Genomic DNA, 13,464 nt, shown 5'->3' with positions numbered 1-13,464 from the left:
AGGTTCCTAATGCAAAATAAATTAAAAACTTTGATCTTGTGGTCAATGGTTCAGTGATCTTCATTTGTCCATATTTGGAGCACCCCTTTAAAAATTCTGCATGAGATATATAAATATAAATTGAACATGTCAAAGTACTAATGACCAGCAGATCCCATTGGAAAATATCTACATTTATTTAAAAGACTTTCCAGTTTTACTTAAAAAATTTAATTGGTTGTTCGGAGAGAAAAAATTGATGGATTATCATCAACTCTCAGCACCCCTGCCAATCATAAGTTTGAAAAGGTCACCGCACTCATGCGAGCGCCCCTTCACCTTCATTTCTCCATACTGTCAAACACGGACACACGTGTAGCGGCAGTTCACAGTATTACAGCCTTCTCCCATTCATTTGAACACCTTTAACCTTAGCTGATGAATGCATAGTAATTTACATGGTGCCCTCCTTTTGGCTTATTGTGCCACCGATCCATCGATTCCCAGGCTCCTCTTCATCTAAGATGGCCACAGCACTTCTCAGACTACCCAGAGCACACTGTGCTGCGGTAGTCCAAGACACTCTCTCCTCTTACCCAATTGGTTAGCGCTGCTCATGTGAGCAAAGCTAGCTAATCAGATAGCAGAAGAGGGTGTCTCAGACTATTGAAGCATAGTGTGCATCGGGTAGTCTGAGAAGCGCTGTGGCCATCTTGGATAAAAAAATAGAGGGGCCCAGGTATATGAACTCCACATTCCCAAGCTATGGTAACTTTTTTTATGCAAAACCGGACGGTTGCTTTAATTTCCCTGCAAGAGTATCGAGGTCACTAATGTTGACCTGTCTATGCCCTGTCTGCTTTTTTTTCACAGGCTGTATTTCGGATCCATACAATTTCCGAGTTGTATGCAGCCATAACCCAACATTCACAAAAGTCTATGGCGCCACACTTTACCTCTATATGCCTCCGATTTGATACATAGGCATACAGAGGTTTTTTTCTTCATCAATCCTTCAAATGTGCTATATTCCAAGGGATGCCGTATTTTGGAGAAATTCTCCCCTAGAAGGACTGCTTCTAGGGTAGAATACCTCAATAATTGTGGGCCATACAGAGGTGCCATATGGGGACATACAAAGTGACTACAGCTCCATAGTACGGAAATGGTTGAGCTCCGTGTGCCACCATACAGGCTCTATGTGCATTAGCCCTAATCTTAACACCTTTATAAAATAAATAACTACATTTGGTGTGTTCTGTCTCTCTCTCTCCAGCTACTTGCTTCATTCACAACAAAAGAATTGTCTGCTTACTCAAAAGCGGGAGCTGTAGCAGAGGAGATTCTTTCAGCAATACGAACAGTTGTTGCATTTAACGGTCAAGAAAAGGCACTTAATCAGTAAGTAGTGTTATTATAATTTTTCTTCCATCTTTCTTTCTTTCTGCCAGTAGGGGTGGTAGGGAGATGGGTGGGGATAGATTATATACTGGCCTATGCAGAATTTTTACTTTTTTTGTATGTAACATTTTTTTAAAATAAAAAACAAGAGTCCTTTATTATAGAATTATTTTCCTTACCAAATCCTGCCTATCCAATTGTGTCTAATTCAACAGATAGGAAACCTCACTCTGCAAGGCAAGAAGGACAATGCATATATTTCTTTTGACTCTGGTTTATATGCCACTATATATTAACCTTTAAGATCCAACGCTCCTCTAAACCGCTTCAATTATGATCATATACATTTATAAGCATCTATCATTGTGTACTCGGCTCACAGAGTTAAGAACGATGATGATGATGATTAATTACTATATGCCACAATATACATTTTTTAGATGCCCTTTTCTGTTAAGTTTTTAAAAGTTCTCTTCAGCCATTTCTTACTAATATCTTTGAAAGCTGGATGACCACCCATCAAGCCTCCATTACAGGTTAGCGCTTTCTACAGTCTTGAATGGCAAATCTGCTTACTTAGTTGTTATACCACATCTGCTGCCACAATGATTTGCATCTGTTATTCAGGACAACAGCAGAAATGCTCTTTAAATCATTGAGTAATATAGTGGAGATTAATGTTTCCTTTTTCTCTGGCAGGTATAATGCAAACTTAATTGATGCTAAAAAAGTTAGCATAAAAAAGACAGTTACAACTAATGTGTCCATGGGACTCACTCAGTTCCTCATCTTTGGAGCATATGCTTTAGCTTTCTGGTATGGCACCAAACTCACAGTGGATGATCCTGAAAATTATTCCATTGGCAAAGTTTTAATCGTAAGTGTAACATTTTTCTATTTCTCACTATTTTAAATTAAAACTTAGTAATAAATTCTCCTCTGCAGTTCTAAATCATATTTAAAAATGCGATAGGGCTATTAAATGATAAAGAACTACAGTCAAGTTCTATTAATACCTATGAACATAGTATTTTTCATGGATAGATGTGCAAAGCAAACCCTTGTTATGAAAAAAAAAACCTGTGCAGAAAATCCCAGACATTTGGGGAAATTTTTGTCTCTGTAAAATCCTGCTTCCTTGCACATAACTGTAAATCATAATGGGCAATATATATTGGTAATAAACAATTGGCCATATATTTATGCTCTAGCTCCTGCTAAGAGTAAAGGCTGCGCATGGAAGATTCAGTCATCAGGACCTTTTTCTACATGTCATGCCAATGGCTATATGTAAGTACTGTTTGCAGCACTACAGCAGATGCAGTAAAGCAAAGATCTGACACCTTAGGATAGATGTAAGAGAATAATCTGGACCCTGGTCCTTTTCTGCAGCTGAATGTAAAGCTCCCAGTCCCAAGTCATGGCATGAAATGCTTTATTAACAAATATATCATATGCATTATTTATAATAGTAGCAGACATGACAATAAATATCTCTATGGTTATTGATAATGGACATCTACCCTTTTTTTTTGGGGCAATTATTCCCTATAGAGTGTGAATATGGAACTTATGTATCATGCATAGGATGCAACGATTGTGCCAAACTATACCACTAAAATACTTTACTTTATTTTGGCGATAGTTTGACAGAGCCAGACATTTATTAATTATGTTTAAAGACCGTTGTCTGCTTTCTAACGTCCCCTTCCAGCAAAAATATGATTTGCATGTAGCCAGGTACTTTACATGTATTTTTAATTTGCTGAAACAATGTTGCTACATGCTGTAGAGGATATACAGTGAAGGAAATAAGTATTTGATCCCTTGCTGATTTTGTACGTTTGCCCACTGTCGAAGGCATGAACAGTCTAGAATTTTTAGGCTAAGTTAATTTTACCAGTGAGAGATAGATTATATATAAAAAAAATAAAGAAAATCACATAGTCAAAATTATATATATTTATTTGCATTGTGCACAGAGAAATAAGTATTTGATCCCCTACCAACCATTAAGAATTCAGCCTCCTCCAGACCAGTTACACGCTCCAAATCAACTTAGTGCCTGCATTAAAGACAGCTGTCTTAAATGGTCACCTGTATAAAAGACTCCTGTCCACAGACTCAATTAATCAGTCTGACTCTAACCTCTACAACATGGGCAAGACCAAAGAGCTTTCTAAGGATGTCAGGGACAAGATCATAGACCTGCACAAGGCTGGAATGGGCTACAAAACCCTAAGTAAGACGCTGGGTGAGAAGGAGACAACTGTTGGTGCAATAGTAAGAAAATGGAAGACATACAAAATGACTGTCAATCGACATCGATCTGGGGCTCCATGCACAATCTCACCTCGTGGGGTATCCTTGATCCTGAGGAAGGTGAGAGCTCAGCCGAAAACTACACGGGGGGAACTTGTTAATGATCTCAAGGTAGCTGGGACCACAGTCACCAAGAAAACCATTGGTAACACATTACGCCATAATGGATTAAAATCCTGCAGTGCCCGCAAGGTCCCCCTGTTAAAGAAGGCACATGTACAGGCCTGTCTGAAGTTTGCAAATGAACATCTGGATGATTCTGAGAGTGATTGGGAGAAGGTGCTGTGGTCAGATGAGACTAAAATTGAGCTCTTTGGCATTAACTCAACTTGCCGTGTTTGGAGGAAGAGGAATGCTGCCTATGACTGAAAGAACACCGTCCCCACTGTCAAGCATGGAGGTGGAAACATTATGTTTTGGGGGTGTTTCTCTGCTAAGGGCACAGGACTACTTCACCGCATCAATGGGAGAATGGATGGAGCCATGTACCGTCAAATCCTGAGTGACAACCTCCTTCCCTCCACCAGGACATTAAAAATGGCTCGTGGCTGGGTCTTCCAGCACGACAATGACCCGAAACATACAGCCAAGACAACAAAGGAGTGGCTCAAAAAGAAGCACATTAAGGTCATGGAGTGGCCTAGCCAGTCTCCAGACCTTAATCCCATCGAAAACTTATGGAGAGAGCTGAAGATCCGAGTTGCCAAGCGACAGCCTTGAAATCTTAATGATTTACAGATGATCTGCAAAGAGGAGTGGGCCAAAATTCCATCTAACATGTGTGCAAACCTCATCATCAACTACAAAAAAAGTCTGACTGCTGTGCTTGCCAACAAGGGTTTTGCCACCAAGTATTAAGTCTTGTTTGCCAAAGGGATCAAATACTTATTTCTCTGTGCACAATGCAAATAAATATATATAATTTTGACAATGTGATTTTGTGTTTTTTTTTTAAATATAATCTATCTCTCACTGGTAAAATTAACCTTGCCTAAAAATTCTAGACTGCTCATGTCTTTGACAGTGGGCAAACTTACTAAATCAGCAAGGGATCAAATACTTATTTCCTTCACTGTATATAGAAACTTATGTCATCCTACACACATTGTTTAATGTTATTTTTTTTCCTTTCAACAGGTGTTTTTCTCAGTACTTATCGGAACATTTTCACTTGGTCAAGCAGCTCCTAACATAGAGAGCATTGCTAATGCACGTGGAGCTGCCTATGAAGTGTACAAAGTCATCAATAAGGTAATGTCAGAGACAGAGCACAAAGAATACAATCCGCATGTAAAAAGATGGATATATAAAATGAATACTGGATAAGGCTATTGTCAGGGAGTAGCTACTTGAGCAATTCCTCAGGATGTATGCTTATGGAATTACTATAAGAGCGATTCCCTAAATAGCAGGAAACCTGTCTGGATCAGGCGCACAAGTAAATCAGCAACCTCAAATCTGTCACCACTCTAGTTGGCAGAGTCTAAAGCACAAGGTTGTCAACAGAGTCCACTTCAAGGCTTTGGCTGCTTCGGACCCAGGTTGTAGTTGCAGAGTTAGATGTTAGAGGTGCACTTGCAGGCTATACCAGGACAGAAAACCTGACAGACCTAGGGAGAGGTCAAACAAGTAGAGTTGAGTAACAGCTCTGGCACACGACCGAGTTTGGGCCATGAAAAACGGTTTGTGTGTTGCCTGGATTTCCCAGCCTGACCACGATACTGGTGAACGAGACTCCTGGCATCATAGACATTTATGATGCTAGGAGTCCCTGTCTCCCCACGGAACTGCTGTTCCGTGTTGTATCATTTTGTTCAGTACAGAACAGCAGTTCTGTGGGGAGGCAGAGACTCCTAGCATCATAAATGTCTATGAAGCCAGGAGTCCCGTTCACCTGTACCGTGGGCGGGCATGGGAAATCCGGCTAACACACGGACCGCTTTTCACGGCCCGATCTCAGTCATGTGCCAGAGCTGTAACCAGGAGAGACAATACAAGTCTAAGGCCTCATTTACACGAGCGTATTATACGCGCGTGCGACGCGCGTGCTTTTCACGCGTGTCGTACGCACCTATAATAGTCTATGGGGCTGTTTAGACGATGCGTGAATTTTGCGCTGCGTGAGTGCGTTGCGTAAAACTCACGACATGTTCTATATTCTTGCGTTTTTCACGCAACACGCACCCATTGACTTCAATGGGTGCGTGAAAACAACGCATGCCACACTGACGGTCCTGCGTTGCATGCGCGAAAATCACGCAAGAGCTGTCAAACTCCTGAATGTAAACAGAAAAGCACCACGTGCTTTTCTGGTTACAAACATCCAAACGGAGTGTCAAATTCGAGATGAGCGCACCGAACTTCACCGGGTTCGGCCAAACTCGTTTTGACCGAAACCGGTAAAAAATGTTCGGGTACGCGACGTCAGGAGACAGTCACTGTCCACGGTGCTGAAAGCGTTAAACTGGTTCAGCACCATGGACAGTGACTTCCGCTCCGAAAATCCATGAACCTGTAAAAAAAAAAAGACGTTCTGACTTACCGATAACTCCGGTCCGACCTCCCGGGATGACAGTTCAGTCCAAATGACAGCTGCAGCCAATCACAGGCCAAGCACAGGCTGCAGCCAATCACAGGCCAAGCACAGGCTGCAGCCAATCACAGGCTGCAGCGGTCTCATGGACTGCGGCGTCATCCTGGGAGGTGGGGCCGGATGGCAAGAGAGGGACGCGTCACCAAGGCAACGGCCGGGAGCCCGGACTGGGGGAAGCAGGAAGTTCTTGGTAAGTATGAAAGTCTTTTTTTATTCACAGGTTGGTGTATATTGTGATCGGCATTCACTGTCGAGGGTGCTGAAAGAGTTACTGCCGATCAGTTAGCTCTTTCAGCACCTTGGACAGTGACGGGCCTCGACTACCTCATCTCTATGATGGCGGCTGCGTGAAAATCACGCAGCCGCGCATCATGACACACGGAGCTGTCAAATGCCTTTTGCGCGTTTAAAACGCAACAAGGCTGCGTATACGCAGTGCATACGCCATACAAACGCGCGCAAAACGCAGCGTTTTTTGCGCGCGCAAAACGCACACGCTCGTGTAAATGAGGCCTAAATCAGTAAGAAGAGAGTTAATTCCGAGGAAAGCCGAAGTTCAAATCCAAGAAATACGAACCTATAATGGTATGGTACAGGGAGTAATCAGAGCTAGATCAGATACATGCATGGACATGAAAATAGCACACAAAACTGATAGACCAAGCCAGAGCTAAATATCCCGCCCACGACCAGGATTGGCTTTACATCACAAACAAGGAAGGACTGAGAAAACCCAGGAGCTAGGCTGGTAGTCATAGAAATTTTAAAGTGACAGGCGTTTCCTAACCGCTATAGTCACAATTCTCCCTAGAGGACAATGAAAAAAATGCTGAAAATTGCTTGCAAATGTTAGCTTCACAAGAATTTTGTATAGAGCAGCATGCATACGTGGATCCACTATGTAATAGATTAAAATACCATATGATATTTTATGTCTACTCTGAACATAAAGAATGGTCAATATCCAGAACAAATCAATATAGACATTTTCTTTGTATCTAAATAGCATTTAATATGTGTGATAATTATTATTTGCATATAATTACCCAACATCAAAAATTTAGATTTCATATCTGTTATAGGTTATAGATTCGCAATTAAAAATACATATTACAAAGCACTTTGCTCTTTGTTCTATAATAAATGTCTAAAATACAGAGCAGACCCTCTAAATTCTGACTGTAACAAGATCGCTTTCCTATAGGCATTGTAATGAATGTCAGAAAACCCAAAGGGAAGAGATATAAGGCTATAAGCTGAGCTCAAGTAGTGTTTATAGATATAATCTTAGAATCATATCTTTGGATGGCAATATAAGTGGATGTAAAAATATGCAAACATATGTTCACTTCCCTTCTGGTTACAAAGAAGTTTATGTCTTTAAATATACTGTTAGGCTTTTATGAGGCAACTCGGCTTCTGCAGACTTTACAATGAATTTATGCTCAATGTTAAAAATAATCAAATCCTAACTCCACATGAAATTTCAAAATTCAGACTGCATGGAGTTTCCTTAAGTAACTCAAGACTGGCTCTGTGGCCACCAGCTTTTCACCGTGAGGCCCTGCCGAACAAATCTCCATTTGTCACCTTGTAGACCCTGTTCAGAGTTTTAAGACTTGCAGTTGAATTGGGCTTCCATAAGGTTCACATTTTCTAACATGTTAAAAAAATTGCCTCATATAGACTATACATTGAAATAGAAGATGAATATTTTTTTTCTTTTAAATATTGTTTTCAATATACAATTATTTTTCATTTGCAGGATCGGCCAATTGACAGTAGTTCCCATGAAGGACACAAACCAGATAAACTTACAGGACACATTGAGTTTAAGAATATACACTTCTCTTATCCAAGTAGACCGGATATACAAGTAAGTATGAATCTAAATTGTACATGCTAAAATGTGTACTCATACAAAAAAATGCATATGGCCTACTTCTTTGATATTTACTACTACTGGTAGTTACATACACATTGAACTTCATGAATACTTTAGTGCATATTAATCCCTATGGTAAGTAGATTAAATACAATGTATGATGGGCTGTGTACAGTATAATGTCAGCGAAGCCTGCTAGGGTCATTACAACAATTGATCTAAAATTATTTCTTCAGGTTTGAGATTTGCAACAAATCAAAGTGATTTTGCATTTGGGAGAAAATAATAATGTTAGATTTCCATATATGTATTCTTTTTAAAACATAATAAACAGTGCATATTGCCAATGGGGAATATTGCATTTATAGGATTGACCCTATAATACATGTGAAATGAGAGATTTTTATATAGCACCATTAATTGAAGGATTGATAAAAATCTAAATATCAAATCTAATATTTCTTTCAGATTTTAAAGGGTCTAACCCTTACAGTTGGTACTGGAAAGACGATTGCTCTTGTGGGGTCCAGTGGCTGTGGAAAAAGTACCACGATTCAACTGCTGCAGAGATTCTATGATCCTCTTATAGGGGAGGTATGTATGAGAAAATCTAGACGTTTCATCTGGAGTACCATATACCATTCCTCATCTGTAATTTGTGTTTGCTTATTGTCTTAGGTTACGGTTGATGGACATGATGTGCGTACACTCAATGTGAAGTGGCTAAGAGAAAATATTGGAGTTGTCAGCCAGGAGCCCATTTTGTTTGGAACAACAATCAGGGAAAATATTCGCTATGGAAGAGAAGATGTTACTGAAGACGAGATCATTCAAGCAACCAAAGAAGCCAACGCCTTTGACTTCATATCTAAGCTCCCAGATGTAAGATATTATTGATTATCTAAACACCATGAAAACGCTTGAGAGGTGTGCATTCTCTGCCCTTGAGCCATTAAAGCTTAAATATAAAGTGCTTTTATTAGAAAAAGTTGCTATACATCTCAGAGATGTGAAAAATGTGCATGTTCTAAAAGAACTTGACATGTTTGGCATAGTTTTCACTTTTTCAGCATAAACATGGACAGTACTAATACCAGTGCCTTCTCCAGTCACTCAACACAACACGAGTACTTGACATGAGAGTCACTAGTATTAGTACTTCTCCTTTTTATCTCATATATTCTGCCTCGTTAGAGACAATTTCTTTAAAGCCTTCTTCCGTTAAGCCAACTGGCATGACATCCTAAACCTAATTCATGTGTTAGCATTCACAGTGTAATGCTTAAAGATCAACAGTAGTGTCATAGGCTACATACAACAGATCATTGAGTTACCCTAGTTGTCTACAACTGATTATAATGTATGACCGTAATTTTAAACTTTGTCTTTGTATTGGTGTTTTTCTAGATTGTTCTTATTTTCATTCATATTTTTGTTTTCAGGGTTTAGACACAATGGTGGGTGAAAGGGGAGCTCAGCTCAGTGGAGGGCAGAAGCAGAGAATAGCTATTGCTCGGGCCCTAGTCCGTAATCCCAAAATTCTGCTGCTTGATGAAGCAACATCCGCGTTGGACACACAAAGTGAACGTGTCGTGCAGGAAGCTTTAGATAAGGTATTTAATCTATAATCATTCTATCTACAGAGCTATACACCTCATCTAGAAGATTTATGCAACAAAATCCTATTTGTTCTCATTCACAGGCTAGAGCTGGCCGAACCACAATTGTGATTGCTCACCGACTGTCTACCATACGTACAGCTGATGTCATCGCTGGTCTTCACAATGGTGTTGTAGTGGAACAGGGGTCACATGATGATCTTATGAATATGAAGGGGGTGTACTATTCCCTAGTAATGATGCAGGTATTACATTTTGCTACAGTGAACACAAAATATGTTTTAATAATACAAATACCAGAAGTCTGTTTCTCTGTCTCTCTCCTTAGAATAATAATGTACCAACCTAAAAAGAAACTATAAAGGATTATCGACATATATAATATAAGCAGGTCTATGCATTCAAATTCTCCTAGAGCCTACAAAGCTTAGTAATTGACTCATAAAAATATTAACTTTTTTTATAGAATTATGATAAAACTGAAGAGAAAGACCATGTTGATGAGGAAGGAGAAGATGATGATGAAGGAGATATGTTTGAATATGACGATAAAAATGAAGATTATGCAGAAATTGATAACGACCTGCAAAATACTCATTCCTTGGATATCATAAACAGAAACAGCCTGCATAGACGTTCCAGCAAGAGAAAGAGCAGAAGATCTACAAGATCTCAATCAAAGAAATCTAACAGCATTGCAAAGGAGGTAAAGACAAGTAAAAGGGATAGTCTATTCTTAGTACGTACAATAAATGTGATAAATAGCTTAATTAACGTTGAAATCTGTTACATATTCCTTACAGGTTGGGGAAGACGACCTACCCGATTTCTCTCTTAACAAAATACTAGCACTTAACAAACCGGAATGGTTCTATATAATCATTGGAGTCATTGCTGCAGCCATTTGTGGTGGCATATACCCAACATTTGCTGTCATTTTTGGGAAAGTTATTGGGGTAAGATTTTATCCATATTTGAAACATAAGCCTAATACAGTTATCTATTGCTGTTAGCATATACATGGTGACTTAAAATCTATTATTTCTATAGACATTTAGTATCGTCGATCCGAATGAAAGAAGTCAGAGGACAATTCTACTTTCACTAATGTTCCTTGTGCTTGGAATAATCAGTCTGATTGTATACATCATTATGGTATGTATACTGTTTTATAATATGTATTTTGTATGTAAAATCTATAACAAAGAAATCGTTCCCTAGGCTAAATACAATGCAATTTATACACAGTAGAAGGTCAAGAACATTATAAAAGGAGTTATATACAGCTATTGGGTAGGCTGAATAAAAAGTAATCCTTAATCATAATCTATAAGTAGTGTGTGTACATATAACCGAATATAAAAAAAAAATCGATCAACACATGCTCTGTGCTGTACTATGCATCTGTACTGGCGAGTAAGTAAGTATATATACATCTCATTCATTAGTAAGCCATTCCAAAGGACTAGTACATTTTTTTAAAATATATTTTATTATATTTGTATATACATCTCTTTTTGTAGACTTTCTTGGCATTTTGAATGTAATTTATGTAAAACATTTACAAAAAGATAAGATCCACTCATAATTTCCCTTTATTTCATTCCAGGGCTTTACATTTGGAATATCTGGAGAAAATTTAACAATGAGATTAAGATCATTATCCTTTAAAGCACTGCTCCGACAGGTAGGTGATTTTAAGGTATACAAGATAACTGTAATAGACATGCAGAGATGAGTAAAGCTTTGAAATCTAAATTCTGGCCATCCAGTTGTTTGTTCCTCCCAATATGGTGCAGATACAGACTATTGAAATTGCACTAATTATTTATTTGATAGTGTGCTTTGTCCATTTCACAAATGAGAAATATATAAACAAAAAATCAGAGCAATAAAATTACAAGTTTGGGTGGTTTAAAACACCACGAAAATAAAATACATGGACGGCCATTCATTTGAAAAGAGGGCATTTAAAGGTATTATCCAAAAAGATAAAATTGATGGCCACAGGATAGGCCATCAGTATCTGATCGGTGGGGGTTTGTCTCCCGGCACCCCTGCCAATCAGCTGTTTGAAGGAACTACAGAGCTCAGGCGAGCCCTTTAATCGATTTCATTGCTCCATACTGTAAAACGCCTATACACTTGAAGCGTTGGTTCATATTATTAGTGCCTCCTCCCCATGAATGGGAGAAGGCTGTAATACTATAAAGCCCCGCTACAAATGTGTTGGTGTTTGACAGTATGGAGCAGTGAAAGGAATAAAGGTAAAGCAGAGCTCGCAAGAGCGCCACAGCCCCTTCAAACAGCGTGGGTGCGGAGAGTTGGCCCCTCGCCTATCAAATCTTGATAATTGGTTAATTTTATCTTTCTGGATAACCCTTTTAATGCTCCCGCCCACTGCAGGGGGAATGTGTGGCTGGCTTTGGTTTTCCCAACCATAACAGATGATCGCTGGGGACAGCTTCAGGACTGGGCTATTTTGAGCCTTCAGGACCAGACACCGTTTAGCTATTTTTAGCACGCATTAGTTAAACGGATATGACTATTTGTTGGGTTAGTGATGTGATTTTTGCGACTTTTTTCTATATGCAATGAAGGTTTTTTTTAAATAATGTTTATAAGCATTCTTTTTGCCATCTTAGATTTTTCAGGCTTATAGTTTGAAAATAGTGAAAAAATATGCTTTTTTACGTTTCAGCTAATGTTTTCTAATACTAATATAGTTTTATCCTAAAATAGACCTTTTATTTGTGATTTTCATTGTTTGTGGTAAATTTTGATATATTACATGTCTATTTTACCGCAATTGGGTCAGGGCTAGCGTTATGACAATGATTGGCATGGGGAACTTTTTTGGGGGGTTGGTATTTTATATGTATTATTTAGTTTATTTTTACTTAATTTTCCTTTTTTTATTATTATTATTATTATGGCTCGTCCCTTAAAGGTAAAAAAAGACCTTTGTGGGACTTTATTTTACACCATGTTCTTCCACTGTATCTGGGGCTACTGTGCTGCCCCAGTTACAGGGGAAATCAGATGTCTTATGGTGACTATTGTCACTAATAGGGCTGTGCTGGGTCTAGTCAAATCCAGCAGCAGTCTCTCACTAACTGCATCCCGCCGATCATGTGACCAGTCACATGACCACCGGACCAATAAAGGCAGCGACGCTGCCACTGTGTCTATTCTGTACACAGTGCTCTTTGGGCGCTGTGTACAATCGATCAGAGAAGATAAAAGCAGTATATATAAGATATCTTCTATTCAGGGTCCCTCGGGCAGCCAGCTGAATCCCGCGCTGTAAAACATACCCTCCATACCCTTTTAATTACACACACATTAAAACAACTCGGCCTACAGGGTGTACAGTGAATTTAAAGCAAATAAGACGTGTCTGCATGGTTAGAAATTTATTGGGAGGTGCAAAGAAAGAAATATCTAGGAAAACAAAAACGTAAAAAGGTATTTAGAGGTGGAAAAAAATGTAAAAACATGACTAATATTTATCTTGATTTTGATACATGCGTTTCTCAACAGGAAATTGGGTTCTTTGATGATCATGCAAATGCCGTTGGAGTTTTGCTTACCAGACTTGCAACAGATGCATCTCAAGTGAAAGGAGTATGTATAAATGATACTCTTCATCTTTAAATCGCTAC

At 39.0% G+C, this 13,464-nt stretch overlaps 1 protein-coding gene across 2 annotated transcripts in view; it reads left to right on the top strand.

Moving 5' to 3' along the window:
• Window positions 1-13,464, top strand: part of LOC142663117 (ATP-dependent translocase ABCB1-like) — a 72,921-nt gene that overhangs the window by 38,442 nt on the left and 21,015 nt on the right. The window contains exons 9-21 of one of the 2 annotated variants that reach the window (XM_075841422.1): window positions 1,256-1,380; window positions 2,080-2,257; window positions 4,840-4,953; window positions 8,061-8,171; window positions 8,649-8,774; window positions 8,859-9,062; window positions 9,623-9,793; window positions 9,883-10,044; window positions 10,266-10,505; window positions 10,603-10,755; window positions 10,850-10,954; window positions 11,409-11,486; window positions 13,343-13,426. In XM_075841422.1, coding sequence (XP_075697537.1) covers window positions 1,256-1,380; window positions 2,080-2,257; window positions 4,840-4,953; window positions 8,061-8,171; window positions 8,649-8,774; window positions 8,859-9,062; window positions 9,623-9,793; window positions 9,883-10,044; window positions 10,266-10,505; window positions 10,603-10,755; window positions 10,850-10,954; window positions 11,409-11,486; window positions 13,343-13,426 — 1,851 coding nt within the window. Of the gene's footprint in view, window positions 1-1,255; window positions 1,381-1,685; window positions 1,917-2,079; window positions 2,258-4,839; window positions 4,954-8,060; window positions 8,172-8,648; window positions 8,775-8,858; window positions 9,063-9,622; window positions 9,794-9,882; window positions 10,045-10,265; window positions 10,506-10,602; window positions 10,756-10,849; window positions 10,955-11,408; window positions 11,487-13,342; window positions 13,427-13,464 lie in introns of those variants that run through there. The other variant, XM_075841423.1, reaches the window with a different exon arrangement.

The sequence above is a fragment of the Rhinoderma darwinii genome, chromosome 11, assembly GCF_050947455.1.
Source record: "Rhinoderma darwinii isolate aRhiDar2 chromosome 11, aRhiDar2.hap1, whole genome shotgun sequence".
In the NCBI taxonomy this organism is placed as follows: Eukaryota; Metazoa; Chordata; class Amphibia; order Anura; family Rhinodermatidae; genus Rhinoderma; species Rhinoderma darwinii.
This window is presented reverse-complemented; position numbering and strand designations above follow the sequence as displayed.